At 41.8% G+C, this 27795-nt stretch overlaps 3 protein-coding genes across 3 annotated transcripts; 2 read left to right on the top strand and 1 right to left on the bottom strand.

Moving 5' to 3' along the window:
* Positions 1 to 148: 148 nt before the first annotated feature.
* LOC146674221 (myelin-oligodendrocyte glycoprotein-like) lies at positions 149 to 4194 on the top strand. The gene is made up of 5 exons (XM_085402373.1): positions 149 to 236; positions 2932 to 3309; positions 3474 to 3548; positions 3961 to 4076; positions 4171 to 4194. The coding sequence occupies exons 1-5, from the start codon at positions 149 to 151 to the stop codon at positions 4192 to 4194; spliced, it is 681 nt and encodes a 226-aa protein (XP_085258499.1).
* A 4416-nt stretch (positions 4195 to 8610) lies between these two features.
* tmem185a (transmembrane protein 185A) lies at positions 8611 to 16361 on the top strand. Its single transcript, XM_085395146.1, has 7 exons — positions 8611 to 8814; positions 9861 to 10037; positions 12145 to 12352; positions 12909 to 12992; positions 13111 to 13287; positions 14189 to 14312; positions 14674 to 16361. The coding sequence occupies exons 1-7, from the start codon at positions 8777 to 8779 to the stop codon at positions 14922 to 14924; spliced, it is 1059 nt and encodes a 352-aa protein (XP_085251272.1). The 5' UTR covers positions 8611 to 8776; the 3' UTR covers positions 14925 to 16361.
* Positions 16362 to 16978: 617 nt separating this feature from the next.
* mus81 (MUS81 structure-specific endonuclease subunit) lies at positions 16979 to 27056 on the bottom strand. Its single transcript, XM_085395135.1, has 17 exons — positions 26982 to 27056; positions 26660 to 26810; positions 26054 to 26183; positions 24563 to 24651; positions 24247 to 24375; positions 24080 to 24160; positions 23895 to 23983; positions 23075 to 23257; positions 22802 to 22981; positions 22294 to 22421; positions 22082 to 22194; positions 21711 to 21830; positions 20958 to 21053; positions 19648 to 19776; positions 19458 to 19561; positions 18473 to 18556; positions 16979 to 17715 (listed from the first exon to the last, which is right to left on the bottom strand). The coding sequence occupies exons 2-17, from the start codon at positions 26798 to 26800 to the stop codon at positions 17649 to 17651; spliced, it is 1863 nt and encodes a 620-aa protein (XP_085251261.1). The 5' UTR covers positions 26801 to 26810; positions 26982 to 27056; the 3' UTR covers positions 16979 to 17648.
* Positions 27057 to 27795: the final 739 nt, after the last annotated feature.

The raw sequence follows: 27795 nt of genomic DNA, 5'->3' as shown, positions 1-27795 counted from the left end.
ACCTGGAAACAGGTAAATACAGGGGGCAGGGGGGGGCCTGGGACAAAAAAATAAGCGCTTTAAATGTGTGCGAAGTGGGCGGAGGGAGAGAGACAGACTTGTATTTATCAGCTGCTGTCAGTCAGCGTCTGTCTCACACTCACTGTAGATGGATGTAGCAGAGTTTAGGTGCAGTGTGTCTCTCTCAGCTTTAAAGCTCACCTTTATGCTGCTTTTCGCTCTCTCACCTGTTGAAGGTAAGATTTCTCTGCCATATGAGTCCAGTTTTGTTTAAGCTTTAATTCATGTTAGTCGTATTTTTGTTTCCGATGCACCTTGAACGTCTGTCAATGATGCAAATTATTAAACTTGCTTTAGTTACAAATATAATTTAATGGGAGTATTTAAAAACAGTGGCAAACTCAGTGATGATGTAGCAGCAGTCTGTTATACTGGCTGATGTTGCAGATGTTTCACACTGTAAATAAAAGCAGACGCTGTATTCAAGTGTAAATTAGTCTAAAAATACTGCACCAAAAATTGTGCCTTACTCTTCTGTGTAAAGTTATGTTGGGGGTTTAGAAAGGGAGCTCATTTTTTAATTATTATGCTGTCAGAGTTTAGCTATTTCTTTTAGTTTATAGGTCTATATATATTGTGTTCGGAAATAAAACAGATGTTTAAATCATAAATAACTGAGCTGAATCTATTAGTCAGGTTTGAGCCTTTCACTATAGAAATTTCTAGTTTCTGTGTCAGTTTAAAGATTTTTACTAACTTAATTTATTTATTTTTAAACCTGTAGCTAAACAGCCAAATAGAAACTTTCTGAAATGATCAGTTACTCTGGGATTCTGGTGATAATTAGCTGTGAAAATGATTCATTTTATTAATGCTTGCTTGTACAGAGACACGTGTAGCATTAACCAAAGCTACATTTCCACAGTGTTTACAGCCTGAGCCAAGCTAGCTTTCAGTGCATGTTGTAAATGAGCCACTAAGCTATAATACATGAACTGGAACATGTAAATAAAGAAGGAAGAGCACAAAACATTCAGGTTATAAACAAGGATAAAGTGCATGCAACTGATTCCTTTTTGTTAGCTGACGTGTAAACGGTGACAGTCAGGATCCACTTTGCTCTCCACATGCTTTGCAAACAGAGGAATCTTTCTGTCAGTGATTTGATTTTGCTCGTCTTAATCTTCTTAATCACTGTTTTTGAAGTTACAGGTGCTCTTTTGTGTTATTTACCATTATTATTTTACTTTTAGAATAATGTAACTTACATTCAATGCAAGAATACGATGTAAAGACCTGAAGCCTGCCCCACAGCTGTGTGGAGCTATGGGTCTATTTTAAAAACAGGCTTTGGTTCTAAAATTAAAGCTGTGCTGATTTCAGAGACCCAAACCTGTCCATGTTGCACTTTTTACTGAGATGCATGTTTAACACTGTTAGAGCTGCACTTTTTCAGCATTTATCAGCTGCCATGAGACAGTTTCTGCCTCCCTCTCACTGTAGATGGATGTAGCAGAGTTTAGGTTCAGTGTGTCTCTCTCAGCTTTATGCTGCGTTTTGCTCTCAAGTCTATTGAAGGTAAGATTTCACTGCAATTAAAAAAGTAATAATTGTGAAATACTAGTTACTTCATATCTTTAGATTTGTTTAAGCTTTAATTCACGTTAATCATCTTTTTTTTGGCCGTGCTTCTGATGCGCTGTCACCGTGTTTACACTTGAGAGTAACAATTGACGGAAAAAGTGTGGACGTTATACCAGTTTTTAAATTGTGTTGATAGACCACATAAAACCAGAGTTATGATAAAAATATCTGCAATGTTTGGTTTTCTTCCTGAATACTATCGTTGTTTATGTTTACTGTGGGAAGAAACTGTAAAAACGACGTTTTATAAGGAATAAGGTTTATAAGGTTTTATAAGAAAAACGCTCGAAAGCACTCTCCGCCTGTGAGCAAAAAAAATACCAAAAAAACCCCAGCTTTTCCTATTTGTCAAAAACTGTACCATGTCGACCAATCAAAAAATGAATGATATGGCAACATGGCATTTAGATGTTTAGGAAAGAGGGAAGTTTTAGGAGTGATGGCGGTGTTTTGAGATGTGAGAGATTTGCGACGTTTAGTGCAAATCTTGTGTAGTTAGTGTGTAGTGTAGTCAGTAGTTTTGTTGTGTGTGTCAGAACAATGAGGCGACTGCTGAATGTTACAGGTGTTACAGGAGTGATACATCTCCTGTTGTCAGGCCTGCAGGTATCAGGCTGTTGTTCTCCTTTATCTCATAGTGGACAGAAATTATTTTTTGGAGTGGCACAAATAATTTGTGTGGCATCAGATTTGATGCAGAACAGCTGATTGTTCTGTAAATAGTTTGAAATGTTTATTTAAAAAACGCCTTGGCTGCATTTTTTGGAGAGAGTTACAGGACTCTCTCCCAGACCACAGACTCATAATACAAGTCAGAGCTTTATATATAAAAAAAAAAGTTGTGTTTTCAAAATTGGAGTTCAAGTTATTTTTACTTCCAATAGTGTTAACATACTACACAGGTCATGAACAATTTCAATGATTTTTTTTAAATTTTCATTGTAAGTGGGCTAAAGCAGTTAATTAAAAGTAGTCTAACATAAATGTAAACGCTGTAATTTGATTATTTTTAATAAACCATGTAACTTGGATGGATTCAATGCTGGCGTGACCACAGTGCACATGTCTGCTGTTGCTCACAGTGGTCCACGAGATCGCTCAGGGAGTTTGTGTGTTCGCTCAGACACATGAAAAATTAGAGGGAACATTGGACACAGGTGTAGAGTTGCTAAAAAGTTAACATTAACATTTTTTATTGCACTTGGAAGTGTTTGATGAGAAAGGAAGACATTTTTGAAAACGTCAGACTTGGTTTTCAGCAGGATGTGTGTATTTATTTCTCCTCAGGTCACTATCATGTGGTCGGATCACTTCAGCCTATCCTGGCCGCTCCAGGTGATGATGTCATCCTGCCGTGTCGCGTGGAGCCAAAGTTTAATGTGGCGAGGTTGACGGTGGAGTGGTCGAGGCCCGATCGTCGTCCTGACCCCAACGACCGTCTGAGTCGAGTGGAATATGTTCATCTTTACAGAGACGCCCGAGAGGTCCCCGACATGAAGATCCCATCGTACGTCAGGAGGACGGCGTTGTTCACAGACGGCCTGAGAGAAGGAAACATCTCACTAAGAATCACTAATGTGACACAAGAAGATGAAGGAAGATACAAATGTTTCATCCCAAAGTTAAAGAGTCAAACACAGTCTTCAATTGTTCATCTGATTGTTGGTGAGTCAGACTGAAAAGATTTTTGTTGTTTTGTTTCAAACTTGCCTTAAAGACTGGTGTGCTTGGGTTATTTTACCAACAACTTATTTTGGTGTTGCTCCTTAAAGACTTCTGGATATTATTTTATTGTAAATAATTAAATGTTCTTACAATCTTATATTCAGCTGAAACTATGACAACAGAGACGCCACTGCATCCTGAAACTCTCCAAACTCCTGAGGACGAGTTTCACAGTAAAGGTGAGAACATGAGGAACAAATCAAGACAATTAAAAAGTCTTGAAATGGATCTAAATCACCTTTATGATGCAGTTTTCTCTCACTGATGGCAGCCTCTCTGTGTAGTCCTCAAAATGTTTAACGTGCGCTGCTTTACTTTGAAGTAGATGCAGGAAGTGTAGTGTAATATCCTGGGAGCAGCTCTGCAGATCTCTTTATTTATTTCTGTGAAGCAGTAAATGTATCAGTTATTCTCCTGTGGTTTTTGACAAAGTCATGTTTGCTGCCCTGAGAATTCTGGGACTCAGTAATTCTAACTTCATTTCACTGTTATGTAACTTCAGGTAACGTCTGTGCTTGATAGTTTAATAAATGCGACATGTCATGTTGTGTCCTACAGTAGATCTCATCTCTGTTTGGTTTTTCCTGGCAGGTGGTATGACCCGTCGGAGCCGACTGATCCCACTTGTGGTTTTCTGTGTTTTTATGCTGCTCTGTGTCGCAGTCGCAGGAGGCTGGTTCATGGAGTCAAAGTGTAAAAAAACAGAAGTATGTTGATCTTATGCATTTATCTCATGATTGAAGGATGGAAATGAAAGGACATTGTTGTTAAAAAAAATGTTTTTTTCATTCTTTACTCCAGGTCGAGAAAGGACCTCCTAACTAGGTGCCTTGCTCATGGACGTGCCTTGCTCCCAAACTCCCAGTTGGGATTCAGGAGACGGATACCCTCTCTATTTTTAAGATTAGGTGTAAAACTTTCCCTTTTAATAGCTAGGGATTGAGACCTAGCTTTATGACCTAGCTGTCAGCAAAGCTCTGCTGAGGGTGGCGAGATCAGCACAGCGCATCACCAGGACTGAACTACCAGCCGTTGCATGAGGAAGACGCAGCGGATCCTCTCTTATCCCAGCCACAGACTTTTCACACTCCTGCCATCCAGCAGGTGGTTCAGGACCATCCAGACCCGCACTACCAGATACAGAGACAATTTTTACACGCAAGCCATCAGACTTTTGAACTGCTGACATTCTATACACACCATTACACACTCATTACAATTACAGGACTCTACACACTGCCACTTCAAAAATGCCACTTAAATGCTCATTGCACAAGTTTTGCACAACCTGTAAATAACAACTTGTCTTAAATTCACTAAATATTTAATACTTTTTATTCTTAATTTAACTGCACACATGGGGGTTAGTACTGTTTCCTCACAGCAGGAAACTCCTGGTTTTGAATTCCTCATCTGGCCTGGGTCTTTGTGAGGTTTGCATGTTCTTCCCATGTCTATGCGGATTCTCTCTGGGTACTCCAGCTTCCTCCCACAGTCCAAAGACATGAAGTCAGTGGGTTTAGGTTAAATGGTGATTTTAAGCTGCCCATAGGCAAGAATGGTTGTCTTTCTCTGTTTTAACCCATACATATTCAGACTAAAACCTGAGGACCAAACTGGTTTAGATAATAAGAAGTCAGCCTGTTTAAGAACTGTACCACATCTAGCAGTCTGCATGTATTCTAAAGAGAGCTAAGATTTCCAACACCTTTTGCCTTGAAGTGACTACAGCAGCTAGGATGTAAACATGTTTGGACACTAGGTATTTTTTCTAACCACAGCCTGGAGCTGCAGGTGTTTTTCCAAATGTTTGTTTTGTAATTATGAAAGTTCATAATTGCCACACACAGACACACTGATTATTGTCTGAAGTACATCATTTTGGTTTCAGTTTTAAGGATTTGGATGTCATCAAAGTTAAATTTTCTTTATAAGGAAGAACTTGTTCATTGTGTGAACTTTAAAGTCCTCTTCTCATCCTTAGCAGCGATGATCTGTGGAGGAGTTCAGCTGTGTTGTTATTAACGTCAGAGACGTCACTGAGCACAGTGGCAAACACATCAGTCATGGTGCTTTTTGTTTTGAGGTCAGGATTATTTTACAGTGGGGGTTTTTAGAATATTTTGTTTAAGGACAGTACAGCAGAGGCTGCTTTTTGCTATAATATATGTCTGTACCAAAGTATAAAGATATTACAAAAACACATTTATCAGGATTTATATTAGACTTGATTTGGCATGAAAGCTCACAAACAGCTGAGTTCTCACTTTTCATGAAATTTAAATCTACAGCTCGACTGTTACTGATATTTTGTTTAAAGATGAGATTTGATTTCCATTGTTCTTTATTGTCTATTGTCTGGCATTTACGTCAGCAGGTGCAGGAGCAGTCCAACCTGTATCACGATTAACCCCACACACCCAACCCAGAAACTCTTCGACCTCCCCCCTGAGGCAGGACTATGCACAGCTTCTTCTCAAAGGCTGTAAGAGTGGTCACCTCCAAACCTCACTGGCCTCATTCTAGCTTGCTGTGCTGCTGCGCTGGTTTTTAAAATGCCACACCTGGGTCTTTTGTCTATTTATTATAAAATATGTAGTCATAAATTATATATCTTATTATTATTTTTATTTTTAATCTCATAAAAGCTGCTTTCTCCTGCACACGGTGGTTGCTCACATGCAAGTCCCTTTGCAACCCACCTCTGCCCTTACTCCTCCATACATGCAGTAGCTGACTTAACCCTCTGGGGTCAATGGATGCGCTGGCGCGTCCAAATCACTTGACCAATTTGAGACGACACAGCAACAAGATGTAGCCAACCAGAGCCTCCATTTCAACTTGTGTTGAAAGTGCAGACTTCAAGCTATATTGCAGTTTTTAAAAGTTTTAAAATCTTTTTTGCAAAACTTGTGCATAGGTTTTTTTAATTTCAAGTTGTGAAAATTATTTGTTAAATTTGTGATTGTTACAGTAAAAAATAAAGTACTTTTTTTGTACTTGGATTTAGATTTAGTCTCAGATCAATCCCGTTATTGCAGTATGTCAAAATGAAAAAATAACAGTAAATCCAGATATTAGATTGTGCTGAAAAGAATAGTACAAAACAAGGCAAGGTAAATAATTTTTAAAGGTGAGGTAAAGTAGGAAAAAATGGCCAGTTATAGTGTGGAAGAAAGAGGGAAAGTCAATATATCAGTCATCACAGGCTTCTGACTATAGAGGCTCTAGACTTGTGTTTTGAGACCTAGTTCCAGCTTAGCCATCAGAAAGGGATCCGTCTAACTCTACATCATCTCTTTACAAAAACAATAACAACTGAAATCACCAGTAATGAAACATGAAAGTCGGGACTTTTTAGATCGTTCAGGATTTTTCACCTTAAAGCTGTCTTTCTGGGTGTTCATGTTTGTCAGTGTTGAAAACACTTTTATTAAAAAAAGAAAAGTACCAAGTATGTGTGGAAAATAAGACTAGGCTTATCTTTGAGAGTTGCTTCTTAGTCTTCAGTGTCAGTTTCGGGGAAGAAAGAAATTATGTAAGAAAAAAAAAACATGAGTGTTTTTAGTTTCCCTGAAATTACTTCAGCTTCTGTAATTTAAACTTTTCCATCAAGTTTCATGAACATGGCACTTTTCTTTCTTTCTTTTTTAACTTGCTGTAGGGACAATGAGATAAAAGAGCAAACAGCACTGTAAACCTGATTCACAATGTGAAAATACTTTTGCATGTTAAAAATATATTAAAACTCTTAAAGTCTTTGTTGTGACGCTCCAAAGTGAAGGCAGCAGAAACTAGTTTGCCTTTGAGATGTGATAGAACTTGTTCCACTAATGGCAAACTAAATGGACTGCACATAGTTTAGAAATATACTTACTCGTGTAATTAAGATCAAACTAACTAAAGACCAAAACACCGCAGAACCATATGTGACCAAGTGGACTTCAGGGACTAGTAGCCACAACTCATCATCACTCAGGAAGCTCCACTCTGAATTAGCAGACAAAGGTAGGGGTGGACTCCTTGGGCAAAGTGTAGGGGGCCCCGGGCAAACCTGTGCCTTTCAACATGTCACAATGGAGATGTCGAACTGATGATAAATGATAAATGATGCTATATTTTGTAAAACAACATTTTATCACCTATTTTTAACAACTTTCTCAGGGGCAGACCTAAAGAAATGTTCTTAGGGTGGCATGAGGGCAGCAGGGAAGCTACTTTTTTCACACAAAAAAGTCAGAAATCTGTAGTGTTACGAAAAAAATTATATATTATCACCAAAAATGTAAAACAAATTTTTGATGTTTCACTGGGTTAATGCACTTATCTTCATGCTTTTTCCAGAGTGTACTAATCAAACATCTGCACTCAAAAAAAAATGAAATTGGGTGGTTGTTAGATTTACAAGATTGAAACTTCTAATTTGAACAAAATAATTTAACATTTCTATGGTGAACATAATTAAATCAAATAGACAATTTGATGTAAGCTACCAATCAGTGTAAAATTAAAACAAAAAACCAAAAAATATCTTTCACATCTCGTAAGTCTTACACGAAATAAAAAAATACATTTTTTTTATTGCGCCATGTGTGCAGAGTGTTAGATTTTTTTTAGTGCTGGCTTGATATTACTAACAAATTGGGTGCATCAACACCTGATATATGGATAACATCTATAGAGGTGCATATAGCCAAACCTTTACAGGCTTGCTGTCGGATACTTGTGCACCCCTGCCTCCTCAGTGCCATGTGAAAGTGTTTTTTTCTGAAGCTGGAGGGGTTATTACGAAAAAAAAAAGAAAAAAAAAAAGGGGAAACTCACTGAGTCCAAGCACAGTGGAAAAAAATATATTATTTCTTAATAAGACTGACTAAAGTTTTCAGGAGCACAATCACTGTGTCATCATTTGAAAACACTGCAAAAGTTTTACATAAACGTCTCCTGTCTGATTGGATTTATTTAAAGAAGAGGGCGTCACTAAGTGACAAGATTTGTGACCAGCAGGGAGGGGCTGTGTGCACACGAAGCCTCAAGAAACTTAGATGAAAAAAAAACTTACATAAAAACAAATACCGGAAATCACTTTAGCAGAGACCTTGAATAATAATACAATTAGTAATAGTATAAAGAGCAGTAATGCTATTACTAGTTTAGTCTCTGTAGTTTTTCCTCCAGGTCATTAGGTGGCGATGATCCGGCCGATAAAATTAAATCACATGATTTCCGGCGGAACGTTAAGAAAAAATAACAAAACAGGGTGGTATGGCAAAGAGGTTGTGATGAAGCCAAGGCATAAAGCTCAGTTACCGTTGATATTACTATGTGTAGCGTTCGGATTAGGAGGTGAAGGAGCGGACACCGAGGGGAAGCCAATGTTAGCCAGTATCGCATTGTTTTGTGCACCATGAATTTACGAGGGCTCTTTCAGGACTTCAACCCCAGGTAACGTAGCTGCGTCTCAGCTAGCACCGTAGCTAGTTAGCATGGATTAAGTGTTCGGTGAGATCGTCTCTCTGCTGTTTGGAAAAGAAAAAGTAAAAAGCAGACTCATTATGCGTGTGGAAATCACGTTCTCTGGTTTCTGGTTAACCTACAGGGATACCTCTCAATAAAGTAACTAATGCTAACTAAAACCTAACCAAGGCCCGGCTAGCAGGCTAGCTGTTACCACCGATGATTTGCTAGTTAAAGACAATTTAGTGTTGTCTACAGTGGATTGTGGCTCTAGTTATGTCATGTTTCCTTTTGTTTCAATTGCCACTTTTCGGTAAAAACAAACAAAATAAAAAATGATTAAAATAAAGTTATTTGGCATTTGTGCACATATAGTAGGTAGGTATGGGTACACAAGAAATACTGTTCTAAAATGTAACCAAAATTGTATTTGTTAAAGTTCTTATGTTGGCCTGCTTTTCTTAAATTGGAGCAAGTTTGTCCACATGATTGCTGACAGCTAAGACTCAATACCCTACATGCTGCACTCAACATATCTATCAAACTACCTGTCAGAAAACAAAGTTTTAGAAATCTGTCAAAAACTATTCTAAGCTCTAAGGCAGGGGTGTCTGACTCCAGGCCGCTAGGGCCAGAGTCTGCAGGCTCTAGACACACCTGAATCAAATGATTAGTTCATTACCAGGCCTCTGGAGAACTTCAGGACATGTTGAGGTAATTTAGCCATTTAAATCAGCTGTGTTGGATCAAGGACACATCTGAAACCTGCAGGACCCTCGAGGCCTGGAGTTCGACACCTCTGCTCTAAGCATTAACCATTACACAAAGTTTTAAAAGGGATTTTTGTAATTACCATTGGGTTATGGCAGTTGTGGTATAAACCTGTCTAATACAGTTGTTAAGCATCTTATAATAAATTTTCAAGTGGGGAAAATGAGGCAAATATGGAAAATATTTGCCTTTAACTATAAAAACTGCAAAGCTGCATCTTTTTTCATCATCATGTCTTTCATTTTTCCTCTCTTCTGTTGCAGCAAGTTCCTAATCTATTCTTGCCTGCTGCTCTTCTCCGTGTTGCTGTCCTTGAGGCTGGATGGAGTTATCCAGTGGAGCTACTGGGCTGTGTTTACGCCAATATGGCTGTGGAAGCTGTTGGTCATCATCGGGGCGTCCGTGGGCACCGGAGTCTGGGCCCACAACCCTCAGTACAGGTTAGACTCTCTCACTTGTATGTGAATTGGTAGTTAGAGTGTAGACTGTCTGTAAAAAGATAGACGTTCACTATTGCTTAGTGAAGTCCCCTTGTGAAGCTTTTCCTCAGGCTCTGTTTTATTTTCGTAGTCATTTTTACAATTCATTTTTTATTCAGTCTGACCTGAGTGTAGTGATTGAATCTGTAAAGTAAATAATGGAAGTGTTTACTGGGGTAACAGAGCGAGGCAAGCGGGGCAGTTTTCCCAAAGTCTCCTGTAGCATCAGAAATGTTTTTTTGCAAGCAGAGGAGTTGTTGCCTGCTGGACAGTGAAAAGAATGCAGGGTCGGCTTCACTTTCTCAGAGAGAAGCTCTGTCCATCTATTCTTGCTGTCTGTGGTTTAAAGTAACTAGCAGACCCTGAACTGTGCACAGCTCTTTGCATTGGTGTTAGGTAAACAACTGTATACTGTTACATTTACCAGAGCAGTACTGATTTTTAGAGTGATGAATTTGTTAGACAAAATAAATATGTAAATATGATGATGCTCACCCAGACTTCATCTTCTTATTGTTGTCGTCTCGTTTTAGACTTAAATCAGTGGCTTACTTTGATCATTTGACAGATATAATCAGCGGTCGCTGGTCTGTACTACAAATATTAAAATTTGGGCTGACAGTTAAAATTCATAACGAACGTGGCATGTGAACACAGTCATAAGTTTGTCACATGGTGCTCAATGTAACTGCCAATATTAATGATTTGTATACCGTATTTTCACGACCATAAGACGCACTGTGCTAAAAGGCGCAGTCTCAGTTATGTGTGCCATTACTGTATTTAACACACACATAAGGCGCACTGGATCATAGGGCGCATACAAGTACCGTATGCGTATTTAAAAATAAAGCGGGAGCAAACCTGAGTTCGGTACCTTACTCACATTTTTATTACCAGTAATCGTCATCATCAACAACACACAAGCATACAAGTGTGCGTATTTAAAAATAAAGCAGGAGCAAAACAAAGTTTGGTACTCACATTTTTATCATCAATCAAACCCATCGAAGTCCTCATCCTCTGTGTCTGAATTGAACAGCTGCGCTAAATCTTCATCAAACATGCCAGGTTCACTTTCTTCACTGTCAGAGTCACTTTCCGTGCCGTGCGGCTCCTCGGAAATGATGCCGGCTTTTGCGAAAGCTCGAACAACAGTGCCAGCAGACATGTTAGCCCAAGCATCTACAATCCATTGGCAAATTGTGGCGTGACTCGCCCGGCGCTGGTTTCCACTCTTGGTTAAACTGTGGTCTCCATCGGTCATCCATCGCTGGATGTGTTTGTCGCCGATGTGTTTGCTGCAGTAGGAGCGGAAGATGGCCAGCTTTTCCTTATAATCCGCTGGAAGTTGCTGCGCTACCGTAGTCCTGGTCCGGAGGGAAAAATGGCACCGTTTCATAAAAAGTGAAAGTGAAACTGCTTTTAGCCGAATGGTGACCGTCGAAACGCTTCTCCCGCTCGTTCTTTGCTCGATGATCGCCTTATGTCCGCGGAAACTCAGCTGCGTTTTCTTGACCTGCCGGAGCTTGTTTTCCAGCTTCCTCCACTTGCGAACCATCGATTCGTTAATCTTAAATTCTCTCGCCGCTGCTCGATTTCCATGTTCCTCCGCGTAGCTGATGGCCTTCAGTTTAAACTGTGCTTCGTAAGCGTGTCTCTTTGCCATTTTCAGGGTTGTTAAAACAACGATGTCCTGCATAACGCACATACCTGTTCTTTTATACAGGTATGTGCAATAAAGTCAACGCACACACTTCACCCTTTAGCGTTCTCATGGTGTTCTCTACTACGTCCTCCTTACAACACACAGGGCGCACTGCGCTATAGGGCGCGCCGCACTTTTTGAAGAAAATCTAAGACTTTTAAGTGCGCCTTATGGTTGTGAAAATACGGTACCCTATAAGGATGTTGACATTTCCATTACCCTGGGGAATGTTAATGAATTCATCTAGGAGAAGATTGGGAACATACGTTTAAGTATGGTGATAGCAGCAGCCCAGGTTCAGCTTGAATGCTGAGATCAGGGCACCTGAAGTGTTTTAACCTTTATGATGACCTCTGTCAGGGCTGAGGGGGAGACGTGTGTGGAGTTCAAGGCCATGCTGATAGCGGTGGGGCTCCACGTCCTGCTGTTGATGTTCGAGGTGCTGGTGTGCGATCGGGTAGCGAGAGGAAACTACTTCTGGCTTCTCGTCTTCATGCCACTCTTCTTTGTGTCACCCGTTTCCGTAGCAGCGTGCGTCTGGGGGTTTAGACACGACCGTTCTCTTGAGGTAAGGCGTCTGATTTTTTTATGAGGAAATTCAGAAACTATGATCGTAAAATATCACAAAACTACACTTTTCCAGCTGTTTGTCAAGATTCAGTGTCAAAAGATACAACAGTGAGGGGTTTGTATTTTTGTTATCCTCAAATGTTTTATTCATCAATCTTTAGTCAGAGTCGTTTGAATTAAAGCCTGATCCGTGTCTGAAGTCTTCTGCATACTGTTCTTGCATTATCAGACTCAACTCAGGCAAAGTTGCACTTTTTTAAACATCGTGTATGAAAAAGCAAGAAATGGTCTTAAGGGTAGTGCTTTCTGTGAGTTGAAGGTGTTCGTGACGTGTGAAGGTCTTGGCCAGCTGTGAAGCGTTTGTATGTTCTCCCAATGCCGGCGTAACTCTTGGTCTCCAACAACACTGGTTGTTTTTGTTGCATCTTCTGCATGGCTTTAAATCCCACTGAGAGTGTTCATATGTAGGATGCGTGTAACAGAATAGGCAGTTTAATCAAAGTACAGTCCTGAACTTCTGTCCTGATTGTTTCTCCCTGTCTTCCTCTCCTCAGCTGGAGGTGTTGTGTTCAGTAAATATTCTGCAGTTCATCTTCATCGCTCTGAAGCTGGACAAGATCATCAACTGGCCTTGGCTGGTGAGGCACACAAAACATGCCACTTATTGTGCTTCCATTGTGACCACAATCTGTGCTGGTCCTGAAGCCCTCTTTGAACTTGCTTTAATGACACCCTGCCTGTGTTTGTGTGCTGCAGGTGGTGTGTGTCCCACTGTGGATCCTCATGTCCTTCCTGTGCCTTGTTGTCCTTTACTACATCATCTGGTCAGTCCTCTTTCTCCGCTCCATCGACATCATCGCCGAGCAGCGGCGAACTCACATCACCATGGCGATCAGCTGGATGACTATCGTCGTACCGCTTCTCACATTTGAGGTGAGGCGTGAAGTCTGCATCATCTCGTGTTGTTTAAAATGGCTAGCTGTTTGGTCTCCAATGTAAAGGCCAAGACTCAGCAGTCCATCTGTATCTTAAGGATAAAGGACACTCTTTCGAGGATGCCAACGTTCACATTTTGGACAGAGAGGACAGATGGTTTGAAAGAGGAGTGAAAGAAGCCATCTATGTCCACTGTGAGCGACCATCTTTGAACAGAGGCGGTGGTTTACGACACCAACTCTCTGCCATCTATAATCCAGTTTTGAGTTCCCTTCCCAGACGCCTTAACGCCCACTCACATCCTGGGCCATCTGACCTCAGGAAGGTGGGGCCAGGTTTCACAATGAGCTCACCCGAAACCCTGGCTGATTGTGACCCACACCCGTTTTCACATCTAGGCTTATGTGATTAGGTAGAGGATCATTAGGGGGTCCTTTTGTCCCTCTCGGGGGGGAAACTTCCACAGGGCTTAAATCTGGGACTCTCCATCATTTGATCCCAGAACTGAAAAAGCTTCTCTGATGAGAGGTGAAACGTCTTCAAGCAACTTAAAGAAGTCCAGACGCTTTTCTTTGTAAGCTCCTTAGACTGTTACAGTCTTTGGCTCATGCTCGTCTTCTTTCTTTTCTTCTTTCTTGTTTTTAATAAACTAAAATAAAAACTAAACTAAAATATATTGTAAAGCGAGCTGGAGAGAATGGCGGATAAAAAGCCTTGCGAACTAAGGCACAGTTGAACAGTCTAAAGTGGGCTGTGAACCATGCTCAGCGCAGGCACTTAGACCATAAAGACAGACGCTCCTGTGGTGTCTGGTTGGTAGAGTCAAAAATCGCTGCACACATGCATGTTTTTTCCTCCCAGCAGCAGGATGTCTGATAACATTCACATGTTTTTACAGATCCTTCTGGTGCACAAGCTAGACGGTCACAACAGCCTGAGCTACGTGTGCGTGTTCGTCCCTCTGTGGCTCTCCCTGCTCACACTCATGGCCACCACCTTCGGCCAAAAGGGAGGAAACCACTGTGAGTATCTGCAGCTGGACTTGTGGTCCCTGCTGCTGCTGTTGTTTCAGAAATCCCACAACTTTCCCTTAATATAGCTTCATTAAAACTTTTATCTTTCGATGTTTGTCATTTCTCGGACTCCAGCAAATAATGTTCTATGAAGCTGCTGGTTCTGTAAATCATTTGGTCTGTAAAATGTGAGGAAAAATAAATGAAAAGATTATATTTTGACTTTTTGATTGACCTGAGAGTAAATGAGAGGAGGGTAAATTTCCTTTTAATTATTTATGTGGTCATATTTTAATAATATTAAACTTTGTCTGCAAATCAAAAGCTTTTCATTGTTTCTCTCTTCTGCTCCGTCCTTATTTCCGATCAGGGTGGTTCGGCATCCGGAAGGACTTCTGCCACTTTCTGCTGGAGCTCCTTCCCTTCCTGCGAGAGTACGGCAACGTGTCCTATGACCTTCAACGTAGTGAGGACCCCGAGGCGGCCGAGGATCTGCCCGTCCCTGAACCGCCGCCAAAGATTGCCCCCATGTTCCACAAGAAGACCGGCGTGGTGATCACGCAGAGCCCTGGGAAATACTTCGTCCCGCCACCCAAACTCTGCATCGACATGCCGGACTAATGGCGGGTCAAAGCATGAGCAGTCGTGGGTGCCGAACTAAAAAAGCCAAAACCGCTTCAGAGACTGTTTCTTTTGTTTTGTTTTAAATCCACTCTCCACTGAAGGATTTTGGTCCCCCCCACCCTGAACTGTGCATCAGCATGCCCAGCACGGGCAATCCACCTGAACTAAAACGGCGATGGATCCAAGATCCCCGCTGTCCTCCTGACTTGCTGCCTTTAAAGGGTGAAATCATGGAACCCACGAAGGGACAGCTTTGTTTTTCACCTCTCGCTGGAGCCACAGTGTTGTTGCTGACTCCCAGTTGTATCTGTGGTGAGGAAACATCCAAGACTCTATTGGATCTAAACTTCAGGGTGACATGATGCTGACATCAGTGAGAACTGGATGCGTGTAGACTTTAAATGTTCGCTCTGAACTGCTGTAGATCTTTGCTTTATGTTCAGAGGATGTTAAAAACAAAATCAACACTTTTTGGGTTTGTGACGGGGACCATTGGAGAGGCTCCATACAGGGATCAATGTAACCCTGTCCTTTCAATTCTCTCTTCATCATTTAGGTGTTTAAAAAAAAAAAAAAAAAAAAGGGTGTGGGGCTCAGAGGAAAAGTTTCTATCTTTTTTGTTCAGGGCTGCCTTGGAGCAATACTTGTGTGTCAGTGCATTGAAGCAGCTGTTGGGCTGCTTTCTGATTGCACATTTGGAGAAAAGATTCACAGGGCTTATATGTAGGGCTGTGCAAAACTACACGATCCCCAATACTCTGCCCCAAACATGCAAGTTGTTTAAACGAATTAGTTTGGCTAAGAGGGAACTTCTTCTCAGCCACCGCAAACGGGAGGAAAGAGTAAAGTTTTGTTTTCCAAAGCGTTCGTGCACTCTGCAAGCATTGCTTTAAGACTACCCTTGAAGAAAAAAAGCATCTTTTCTTTAAAAAGAAAAGGAAATAGCACTTTGTTACTATGTTCCAGGAGGAACCCAGTTTGACTCGTTGGATTTTTCTATTCCTGTTTAGTTTTTGTTTTTGTAAATAACACAACTTGTCAAGTTAGGGACCATAGCGCTGACGAGAGTGGGTGGGGGTAAAAAAGTAAACGTCAATCATGCACTCCTGATTTTTGATTGAGGATGGTAGAAAAGATTGCACAGCCAATCTTATGAATGTAATCTGTGTGACTGCAATTTTAAGGTGATGTAGCATCCTTAACATTAAACTGACGGCTTGGGTTTTTGATTGAAGAAGTAAGGAGTTGAGCAGAGTTTAGAAGCTAACACATATCTGCATTAAGTCTAACCGTGAAAATAAAAATCTTGACCTGTTCAGGAGATAAAGACAGCGAGCCCTCCCCTCTTCTTTTTTTTTTTTTTTTAAACTCTCCCTTCTATGCTGCCATTAGTTTCTTCTCGTCATTGCTGGGGGATTGTCAGGTGTCACTAAACATACCGGGTTTTTGTTGTCTGTATATTTATTTCAGAATTAAACTGAGAAAGTAATCCAGCCCTGAATTATTCTTCACTGTGATCGTGCCACAAACAGTTCCCGTGCTGCGCTCTGGTCTAACAGTGCTTCAGTCGGCATGCAGCAGTCTGTCTCTGCCTCTTGGATCACTGATTGACTTCTTTCTGTAAAGTGGGTGAAGGTCAGAGATCGATTCTATGGGTCTGACACTGAAATATGATATTCAATGTTTTCTGGGATTAAACTCCATTGTCACGAGACAGAGCGATGTCACATCATGTTTTGTTTTTGGGCCGGAGGTCCATGGAAAAAAAAAAAAAAAAAAAAAGAGTAGTATCTTTAGGATCTTCACCAGCAGCCCATCACAAAATACATTTGTCCTTATTTCTTTAGTCGACTCTATTAAAAATGGTAAAGAGGACACAGTTTACCAGGAATAAAAGTATTCTTGCACCAACATGTTGACTCCCAAGCTGATTCCCTTAGTTGACATAGCATGTGTCAGCATTGGTGTGTCCTTAAAAAAATTTGAGAAAACTTGGTAAGTGAAGGACCAAAGAAGCAACAGGCCTAAAAAAACTATAGAGTTGATGAGCGGTATCCGTAGTTACGTCCTTAAGAAATTCAATCATTTAATTTCATTTAAATAGCGCGAATTCAAAGCAACAAGGTAAAGACGATAAGGAAAAAAAGACCTCATCGCCCATATTAGACAGCTGTAGAAAAATTTGAGTTTTAATAGTTTAATTTCACCAGCAGCGAGTAAACTCATCGATAAAACCTGTGGCCGTGTAGCAATCTAATACTTACCATGCTCAGAAATGCAGTTTTCAAATCAAGGTTAAACTTTGGCTCTTCATGTTTGATGTGTTAAAAGGTCTTATCAGGTAATAGCAGCTCCTGAAGACCTCCTGGGTACAAGGCTCCACTCCCATAAGTGTGCACGAATGAGCAGTAACGCTGGACAAGCTGGAAAGGTGCAAGCTGGCTTACAGCTTTAAGACTTCAGCGTCTGGGCACTGGATTTGGATTCTGACTAGAAAAAGTTATTTAAAATAAACTTTATTTGTGCACTAATGGGCCGTGTGAACTTCTTCAAACAGGAATCTTTTATTAATATCAAAATATAGCAGTGTCTTGACTTTTATATACACTTTTACATAATCATACTCAAAATGATGCTGTTCAAGTAAAGGAGGACCTAAAAGTTAATGACTGTATAATTCACATTGTTGAGTATACTTTGGGACCACCTCCAGGGCCGCCTTCATGTCAGAGCTCCTTGTGTACAGTAGAGGTGATAAACTGTTCTGCTCAAAGCTGGACCCAGGTTCCTGAAAAACAAGCCAACAGGAGAAAGCATGAAGCATACACACACACACACACACACACACACACACACACGGTACTGTAGTGGTTTGTGGTGGTCAAAGTATCAACACTGGAAGTTCATGACATTGATTAAACCTCTCTTGTAATTCTTCCATCGCTACCTTTCTCTCCACAGCCATGCTAATCCAGTTGCGTATTAATATTCTCTCCAGTGTGTCCACCATGAACAAGTCCAACTTATTGCCGGCAATCTGAACAAAGCTCTTATCACACTTGTACAAGGATCAGAAAGTCAGATATTCTATACTTGTACCGTGAGAGGTCAAATGTCTTCTCCACGTCTGCAAACCAGATGCAGACTGGCTCTGAATTTAAGCCACATTATTTTTCTTGAAGCTGAGGTTGAACTAGTCGATCCAGCACCCTGCCACAGACCTTCCATCAAAGCTGATCTTCCTCAACACACCCTCCGGTCCCCTTTCTTCAAAAAGGGGGAACGCCACTCCAGTCAAAGGGCACTTTGTATCACATCCACTATACCACAGCATGGGCAGGAAGCTTCTTTCCCTTCCTGACGTGTCTGTCAGAATCACTTCAAGACTGACAAAAAGTTTTATTCCATTGCCTTTCCAAACTCCTTCCACAGCCATATTTCTGCCTACGAGCCCCTTCCTCAGACCTGGCATCTCTGGTCACACTCAAATACTACAAACACCACTGGAAGAAGCCAGGAAAAAATGTGAAACTGTATTTACAAACCTTTTGAGCTTCCCGTATCGGATCGAGGAGAGGAGTTTCTCTTTCTCTGCTTCACTTGTGCACTGTTCATATGCTGTCAGAAGACTGAAAATGACAGAAAAGACAAAGATTTAATAAATAATCCTTCATATCTTACATTAGTATGGAGACACAGCGTGACTGCTCTGACATATTTAGTTATTTTGTTCTGGGGCCATGCTATTCAGTCAGCATCTAATGACCTACTGCCATACTGATTTTTTTTAAACATCAGGTGCAGATCTTTTAAATATTCCTGCAATCAGATCCACATATCCTGAGGGTGCCTTCAGTTAGTGTGTTTTTTTGGAACAAGCTGCCTGCTGATCAGAGAGCAATTAAATCTGTGCCGATTACAGATGTGCACAATACACTCCAGACAAAGAAGAAGAAAAACAAGCCACACACTAAACGATATGATATGAAAATGCATTAATGCAAAAGACGTATTATTAAAATGTGGCAACTACCTCAACAAAAATTTAAACTTGAAATGATAACAAAACAATAGATCATCCATCCGTCCACCCGTTCTGAGCCCTTCCCAAATGACTGAACTCCTCACCCCATCTCTAAGAGAAAGCCCAGCCACCCTTTGGAGAAAGCTCATTTCTGCCGCTTGTATCCATGATTTCGTTCTTTTACGTTCAAAATAACTAATAACAAACAAATTAACAGAATTCTCCACAACAGCTCCACCTGGTGGCAGACGACCACACTGGCCATCATTTAAAATGTTAACGGATTAAAGCTGCTTGTTGATTTGATTGTACACTTCTTTATGACGCACAGGAGGAAATAGCCCTAATCTAACAGGCAGCAACAATAGATAAGGAACTGTAACTATTGGAGATCATAATCCCTCCTTGTCTTTATTTTCGTCTCTCTCTTGGCTGTTAACTTAAGATAAGCAAATCAGGAACCCCGGTGAGCTGTGGAGTATGCAGTATGCTGTACTACCAGCTACCTGTGTGGCGTGCTGTAGTGTTCCAGTATAGCAGCTGCTTTGTCTCCAGACAATCCGCTGATCTGCATCAGCTGTCTGGCAAACACTTCTCTCACCGTCTGACACTACAGGGGAAGAAAGAGTGAAGCCAGGATTAGAGACGATCACCAAGACAACCAGTTTAATTCAGGCTTTTGAAGCAGATTCACACCTTGTTTTTGACTGCACCGTGGTTGAACTCTGCAAAAGACATAAGGGAGCAGGAGGGGAGCCCTCTCTCCTCTTCGTCACTGCCTCCATCGCCCTCCAGCTCTCTGGAGCGACAGATCAGCGTTCGGTTCTGAAAAAGGTTTAAACAGGAAAAAAGCAAAAGTTACAGTTAAGAAAGATTTAAGGCTGATTTTATGTTATGTTAACAGTAAAATGATCCTTATGGCTCAATTAACAAGTGTTGTCATGCAGTAGAGACGTGTGCACAGGTGGAAACTGGTGCTGCCTAATCTCAATGTGACAGCATATATTCAGATGCAAATCTTACCAACATCGACACAGTGGGAAACGAGGATGAAACAGTTGCAAGGTTTCATGCACCTTTTGACTGTGGTTGACTGCACCACCCAGTGGCCAGAGGTGGTCCCCTTGCCATCCACAACTGCGGCGGTGGTGTCCAGGCCATTTTTGACAAATTGGGTTTCGCGTTTCAGTTCATTACAGAGCTTTAGTCTGCCATGACTGACGGGGGGGTCAGGATCCACCGCACCACTGCAGATGACCCACAAGCTAACAGGATGTGCGAGCAGTTTCACAGGTCGCTTAAGGCTGTGCTCCATGCTTCTCTAACAGATGGCAACTGGGTTGGACCACCTCCAGTGGGCTTTTGCTGGGGCTGCGCTCTGCAGTTAAGGAGGATCTTGGTGCCCCCACCCCAGTGCTTTGATTCAAGTGGACTTGCTTCGTGCTCCTGGTCTGGTGCACCTTTGCCCAAAAGACTTCAGAAACTTTAGAAAGTTTGTTTTCGTCAGGCATGATGCCCACAGGACACCATGCGTCTGAGACTCGACATAGGGAGACTATATGTGTTGATACACTTAAACCCGCACACATTATTGCGGACAATCAAGTAGTGACAGCCCAGGTCCCCCGCCGCAGCCGCCCACCTTCCACAGGGTTAAGGGTTTTCCCCCTAAGAGCGCCGCTCAACCGACAGAGCTCGAGTTTTCTTCAGCCTTTCCTGACCGCCCACACCAGCCTCATTCTCAGGACAGAGCTTCCTCTACCAGTTCTCTGCCTCCCAGGTTCAGCCGTTTGCTTAAGCCCAGGGTCCTGGACTAATAGGAGACCCCACTGGGTGTTGGGAGGGGGAAGCACCACTAGGTGGCTCCACTCACACCCAGTGTGTTAGAGTTTTCACGCCTTGAGTGTTCAGCTGTGTGAAGCCCAGATTAAAATATTGGGCTCTCTCATGTCGCCCTTACATAACTCCACAATGTAAAATTGGAACATGTATCTTTTTGTGTTTACCTGGTACAGTTTAGTCAGGAATCGTGTCATGATGGTGAGGTACGCCGCCGACTCCCTCACATCCTGCACTCTCTTCACAAAGAAACCGTCAACCACCTAACACACACACACACACACACACACACACACACACACACACACACACACACACACACACACACACACACACACACACACACACACACACACACACACACACACACACTATGTAAATACCATACACATTAAACATGGTTAATTTTTAGTTAAAAGTCGAGGTTAGAAAATAACTATGTTGTGTGTTTTATGTGTTTATTTGTTATGGCGCTGGTCATTAATGTAGCTCAGAGCCAGACGAGCAATGCTGTGATTACATCTAATCATGATACGAATGGTAAAAGAAAATTAATGAAACTCAAATATCGGCAAGGAAACAAAAATTAGACAAAATATAAATCTACTGTCACTGGTCGCCTCACTAGCTACACCTGCTCGACTGGTCTGACGCGTCTCAATTTCTGCTGCAACTTTCTGATGGAAAGATAAAAATTTAAAGTAAACAACAGGAAAGCATGGATCTTTCTCGCCAAAGTTTCGGGCTGATGATGTAAGGGTGTGGGGATATTTTCTTGGCACAATTTCGGCTCCTTAGTATGGTAGAGATGCTACACAGGTGCCACAGCGTACCATCTTCTGATGGCTGCGTCCAGCAGGACACCACAACATTTGTTTCAGTTTGAGAGTGGCCCATGTGGCCCCACGTGTGCACTCTACCTGTGTGTTGACTATGGCCTGCTGCAGTGTAGTTTCAGGCAAGCTCAGGTGAGAAGCAGCTGATCCACACTCCTCCACTAAATAGATGGGCTTATGAAGACCGCACCTCTTCAGTCGGAACTGACGGAGGGAAGAAAACAGACGAATGAACAAAAGCAGGAGGTGCTGCAGGCCGACGCGAGACGAGGAACAAGCACCGGGTTCTGATGATGTCACTACTTTATGTTTTCCAGTTCATACTCATATAAATTGAACTCAGTTTGGGTTCATCTTGCTTGTAAAAAGCACAAATCATCACCTGTAATTTTGAAGGCGGCGTGCCACCTCACCGATTAATAACTGTATTGGATAAAACCGGGCTGCACACCGACCTTCTGTTCCCTGAAGCGTCCGTCGATGATGCTGCCGCACAGGTCGTCCATCCTCTTCCTCTCCACTATGTAGTCAAGGACCAGCTCCCTGCCTACAGGCGCTCGCAACTGACCTGAGACAGAACAATCCTCCCTGTAAGTTAAACAGGCGTGGCGCGGGATCCCTCCCATCAAACATCAACACTCCCACTCTCTCCTCCTGTATGTGTTACCTGCAACAGGTGCCACCTTTTCCCGAGCCACCCACAGGAAGTCCCCGACGTTTAGTTTCCTGATGTCAAAGTTGACTCCATTTCTCTGAAGCTCTTTCACCAGCTCCTGCTTACGATGGTGACTCCCACTACATAACAAATAAATACATACACAATTCAATTTTATTTATTGAGGTGCTTCACATGGTAAGATAAAGATCCTACAATAATACGGTGAAAACCCAACAATCAGACGATCCCCTATGAGAAACCACATGGCGACAGTGGGAAGAAGAACTCCCTTTTAACAGGAAGAAACCTCGAGGACTGAATGGAGCACAACATGGTTGTAAGAGCAGTTATCGCATGAGAACACAGTAACAACAGTTAGGTCAGTAAATGTGAATGACTGTGATAAATACTGCTGATATTAATACACATTTTTATACGTACACGGCTTTTAATATATTTAAATTCATCAGTAACATCAGTAGCGTGTTTCTTACATGTTAGAAGGCAGATCTCTTACCCAGTGGTCTCGATGAAGTCAACACAGAGCATAATTTCATACGTTCCGGGTAGGAGACATTCTGCGTTCGGCTTTCTGCTTGTCGTCATCGTCGTCTGTGAATCCTGTGGTTTCCCCGATGAACGCACGTCGTCCACGTCGCAGCTAACCTCAGTGACGGTGGGTTGTCTCTCTGCAGGGCTGTGAAAAGAAGAGGAATGCTTTATTCAAAGAGGGAAATAAAACAGGAAAAAAATAAGGAGATGAGGATTCAATCTTTTAGTTTCCACTCACTGTATTCTGTTCTCCTCCTTCTCTTCTTCATCTTCATCACTACCAGTGAGGTCTACGACGGGATCATCTTCCTCAGTCGCCTCTAACTCACTCCTAACCGCCTCTCTGTCCCCGTCTGTGTTCGTCTGCTCTGCGGATGCCAGTCGCTCGGCCAAAGTCAGACCTCCTTCTGTCAGAGAATACCTGAAAGAAGCACAAAGGCAAAGAAAAAATACTGCATGGTGGATTACATCTTTGTGGTCGTTGGCAGAGTTTAAATAAAGTAGAGCTGAAACAGCAACAACTGTTAAGTTTTAGCAGCAAGTGCGACAACAAAAACCAGCCAGGAAGCATCTTTGTCAAATACAGCAGAAGAGAGAGACTAGAAATTATTTGATTTGTTAACAGTCTGATTACTAAGTTGATCCTAATTTCAGTCAAAATTACACCGATTCTTTTTCTTCTTACCAAAGCAGATCATCTGCTTCCACCTCACCCTATCATCCTCCTCCAAAACCCTCTGCAGGTCCTCCTACACTACATCCATGAAGCACCTCTGTGGCCACCTTTCCTCCTGCCTGCCAGCTCCACATTCAGCATCTACTATCCATCTCAGCCCCACCTCTTTGTCTTCAAGCCTGAGACTTCAGCCTGTCCCTCTGATGCATTCATTCTAATCCTGTCCAAATAAGTCAAAAGCTTAATTTCTAAAAAACACATTTTACTACCTAAATTAGCTGCACTTAAAACACTCAATACGAAAATAAGCCGACTTCTACAAGACTAAAAGAAAAGACGTGAGGTTACAGTAAAAGCACTGACACGCTTCAAGCAGCCGTACCTTGCAGGATTGTGAGTCTTTATCACCAGGTTCTTCTGGATCAGAGTGCTGACTGAGCTCCAGGCGGTGTACTTACTGCCTAAATCAGGCTGCAGACAGAGAAAATGAAGGATGGACACTTCACAAGAAGACGGCGTGCATGCAGACGGATGAAGAACACATGAGATCGAAGTGAAAGCACTCACCACAGTGAACGATTTGTCACAGAGATGCTGAGCTTCTGCCTGCAGCTCCATCTTAAACATGTAACCTTTACTACCAGGGACCTAGACAGAAAGCACACGGCGGTAATGAAACACCGGTTTAACACTGACTGATGCTGCAGTAGTTGGAAGAAAGACGAAAAATCTACCTGAGTTTCTTTGTAAAGAGTCAGCAGCACAGCATAGCCCCCGGATCTCTTCTGGGGGACATACTCCCTCTTCTTCTTCCTCCCTCCATCTCCTCCTCCATCCTTTCCTTGATCACCTGCAGCATTTTTCTATGAGGAAAAAATAGTTACACACTGTAATGACAATGGAAACATCCCCTCATACTGCAAATATCTGGCTGAGGTTTTTTTGTTGTCGTTTCTGATGCTTCTACTTTTACTGTAATCACAAAACGCATTTATTGGTGTGAAGGAAAATATTTATTTCCATGAATCTCCTCTTTGTTTCCAACTTTACCTTTTTGGATGGAGCCAGGATGATGTTATTGTCTGATCGGCCAGGAGGGGGCGCTCCTTTGGGGAGAGCGTGTATAGAAGCGTCAGCACCTGGAGCAGAGGAACAGGTGAAGACACGGGAGCTGGGTAAACTGGTTGGTTTGTGATACGTGATTTTCACAGAGTAAATATCATTTAGAGGTCACTCGACAAGGCTCACACGTCTCTGCAATGGTCTGACCAAAGAACACGTTACCAGTTCCACTGATTATTTTTTTATTTATCTTTTTTGTTAACAACTCCCTAGTTTTACTAATCTCAGAATCTCTTTACAGAGTCCCACCATGATACCTTCTTTGTTTAGTGAGATGCTGTATAGTGAGAAATAAAAGAGGATTACTTCAGTTTGCCATGTATTCTTTCAGCTCAATATATGTTGATGTTTGTTTGTTTTACAGGGTAAAACATACCTGACATTAATGATAATGTTACAAAACTGCTTTCAGTGATCTGGGGTTAAGCGTCCATTAAAAGCTCACTTCCTCTACTTTAAACAGACTAAATATTTGTTCCTTTAATGTTTTATGATTTGATGCAAAACTACAGACATTGAACACAACATAAGTTTATTGAGAGGTCAACAATTACATGAATACAAACTTCCAGATTTGCAAAGCAAACTTTGCAATGATGCATTTTTTGTATGATTTTCTACAGTTTTGCTCTTAATTCTACTTTTTAATCACAAGCTCATTTTGTTTGATTGCCTGATCATTGAGGACATACAAAAGCCAGAATGATCAGGCTCCATTATATCTGAAAAGAGCACTTCTCTCTCAGACTGCCGGCTTACTTGTGGTTCCTAGGATAGGATTTAAAAGTAGAATGGGAGGCAGAGCCTTCAGCTTTCAGACCCCTCTTCTAATTAGACAGACACCCTATCTAATTATTAGTTTAGGTTTAAAACCTTCCTGTTTGATAAAGCAAATAGTTAGGGCTCGATCAGGTGACCCTGAATCGTCCTTTAATAGTGCTTCTAAAAACTTCTAAAGAAAGGCTACTCTGGGACTTCCCATGATGCACTGAGCCTTTTTTCTCCACTCCTCTCTTTTCACTTCTGATGTTTTTAAATGCCACAACTGCATTTCTGAAACTTTTGTCTCGTCTCCCTCATAGTTAGTCCTTGGTCTCTTTGTGTTGCTAATGTCAGATGGCTGCCCTTTCCTGACCCTGGTTCTGTCGGAGGTTTCTTCCTGTTAAAAGGGAGCTCTTCTTGACCACAGCTGCCAAGTGCTTGCTCATAGGGTATTGCCTGATTGTTCCTCCCTATCACTTTTAAGGTGCATTGAAGCGGCGGCTGTTGTTAATTGATGCTGTATAAAGAACTGAATTGAAACAGTGAAGAAAAGTAACACACAAGTACACATACAGTGAAATCTAGTCTAGTTCTGTGTTGTAAACATATTAGCGTGTGTTTTGGATCATCTTATCCACCCATGCGTTTGCTTCTTACCGTTCTCTCTATAATACCGTTGCAGCTTTTCATCCAGTATCTTACAGATGCCGTCTCCGAAGTTTTGGAGGATCTTTGCCTCTTTGGCGTTCTTGAGCGGCAGTGGATATTTATTCAGTGAGTTGATGGCCTTAAAAAAGACAGCAGCACACAAAAATAAATAGAAATTAGCCATTTCTGCTTCCCTGGTGATTTATATCCCTTTTAATTCCACATTGTCCATCAAAAACGGAAAGCTTGTAGACACATGGAAGGATTTTATTTGTTATATTTGTCCACAGTGGTGGTTTGTGCACCTCACAGCAAGAAGGTTTATGGTTTGAACTTGCCAGCCAGTTAGAGCCTCTTTATATGTCGTCTGTGCCTGCATGCTTCTCTCTGGGTACTCCAGCATCCTCCCACAGTCCATGCATGCATTTCAGATTAACTGGTGTTTCTAAATTGATCTTGGGTGTGCCTGTGTCTGTGTGTTAGCCCTGTGGTGGATTGTCGGCCCAGGATGTACCCAGTGATAGCTGGGGTAGGCTTCCACCCAGAAGCCAACTAGGATCCCTCTTGCTTTAAGGCGAGAGTGCTAACCCCTGCTAACCGCTACATCCTCTGTACCTTGTGGTAGGTGTATTGGATCTTTAGTCCTTTCTCCTTCGCCTCGTCCCGGAGCTCGGTGAGCCACTTGAGGAACAGCGGGTTCGGGCACGAGGGCAGGGCGCGTTTCCGACCCAACCGGACCGGCTCGGTGGCGGGCATCCCTCGGGATCTGTCGGGAAAAGCAGGAATCGATTTAGCCTGTGTAAGATAAAGTCAACCCCAAATAAAGTTTTTCAAACAAGCTACGGGAGCTCTGCGGGTTCAAAGACGTGTGTACAGACAGTTAGATCAGACAGAAATGTAAAGAGAAGTTGTGTGGATGTCCTATAATGCTGATTACCTTTCACTTGTTGACTAGGAACGGCTACTGGCGCCTTGTATTCAAAGACACAGCCCACTTCCTTGTTGACATATGTCACGTGACACAAAAGGGACGGAAGCCCCAAAGGTTCCTAATGTGACGAGTGGCCTCTAGCGGCAAAGGAGGCAATAATAGTATAATAGTGATATAATAAACCTGTAATCTGAAAAAACTTATTTTAAAATCCAACCTTATATTTAATAACTAAAGGCAACACAGAGACATTTTTTACCTTTATAAAAATATGATACTAATTTAAAAAGAAAAAGAAAAAAGAATTGCTGGTCTCCAGCTGTCTGAAATGGTTTGTGGACTCCTTTGTTTCAGAATTATCCAGATGTATTCAGTGGATGCATGTTTCCACAGAGCCTTCCAGCATACATCACACGCCAAATAATTTGATGTTGTCTTACTGAAATATGTAAAGCTCTCCTTTGAAAAAGATGTGTAGACGTTAGCACATATACTCAAAAATGTGCAGCACTTCAGACGGGTGCACTTATGTACTGTCGTACCATCAGAGATGCTTTTGAATTGTTCACTGATAACAGGTCACATGATCTGTCTCTTCTTTAGCTGGGATGATGTCATGATTCCCAGAAAAGATTTTCAGATTTTGATTAATTAGACCACAGCAGTTTTCAGAGAATGCTGCAGTGTTTCAGCATCTTGGTTTTTGTTGTCCTTTGAAGAGGTAGATGTATGAAGATGTCTATGAGACTTTTCAACCAGAGTGTTCAACAATTCTGGAGAATGAGAGAATACCTACAGAGTGCATGAGAAGTGTAATGGT

Source organism: Rhamphochromis longiceps, linkage group LG3, assembly GCF_057381845.1.
Source record: "Rhamphochromis longiceps isolate RC_006_pf linkage group LG3, R_longiceps_female_GT1.1, whole genome shotgun sequence".
NCBI lineage: Eukaryota > Metazoa > Chordata > Actinopteri > Cichliformes > Cichlidae > Rhamphochromis > Rhamphochromis longiceps.
Note: the sequence above shows the minus strand (reverse complement) of the source record. Positions and strands in the feature narration are given on the sequence as shown.

What these genes read in the sequence shown, in the direction of transcription:
- LOC146674221 (XM_085402373.1), top strand. Translation starts at nt 149, where the DNA reads ATGGATGTAGCAGAGTTTAGGTGCAGTGTGTCTCTCTCAGCTTTAAAG. An exon ending in CGCTCTCTCACCTGTTGAAG is followed by an intron (nt 237 to 2,931) that starts GTAAGATTTCTC and finishes ATTTCTCCTCAG; the next exon opens with GTCACTATCATGTGGTCGGA. An exon ending in GGACGAGTTTCACAGTAAAG is followed by an intron (nt 3,549 to 3,960) that starts GTGAGAACATGA and finishes TTTTCCTGGCAG; the next exon opens with GTGGTATGACCCGTCGGAGC.
- tmem185a (XM_085395146.1), top strand. Translation starts at nt 8,777, where the DNA reads ATGAATTTACGAGGGCTCTTTCAGGACTTCAACCCCAG. An exon ending in TTTCAGGACTTCAACCCCAG is followed by an intron (nt 8,815 to 9,860) that starts GTAACGTAGCTG and finishes CTTCTGTTGCAG; the next exon opens with CAAGTTCCTAATCTATTCTT. An exon ending in CCAAAAGGGAGGAAACCACT is followed by an intron (nt 14,313 to 14,673) that starts GTGAGTATCTGC and finishes ATTTCCGATCAG; the next exon opens with GGTGGTTCGGCATCCGGAAG.
- mus81 (XM_085395135.1), bottom strand. Translation starts at nt 26,800, where the DNA reads ATGCCCGCCACCGAGCCGGTCCGGTTGGGTCGGAAACGCGCCCTGCCC. An exon ending in ACGGTGCAGTCAAAAACAAG is followed by an intron (nt 19,562 to 19,647) that starts GTGTGAATCTGC and finishes CTTCCCCTGTAG; the next exon opens with TGTCAGACGGTGAGAGAAGT. An exon ending in CACTACAGCACGCCACACAG is followed by an intron (nt 18,557 to 19,457) that starts GTAGCTGGTAGT and finishes TGTCATTTTCAG; the next exon opens with TCTTCTGACAGCATATGAAC.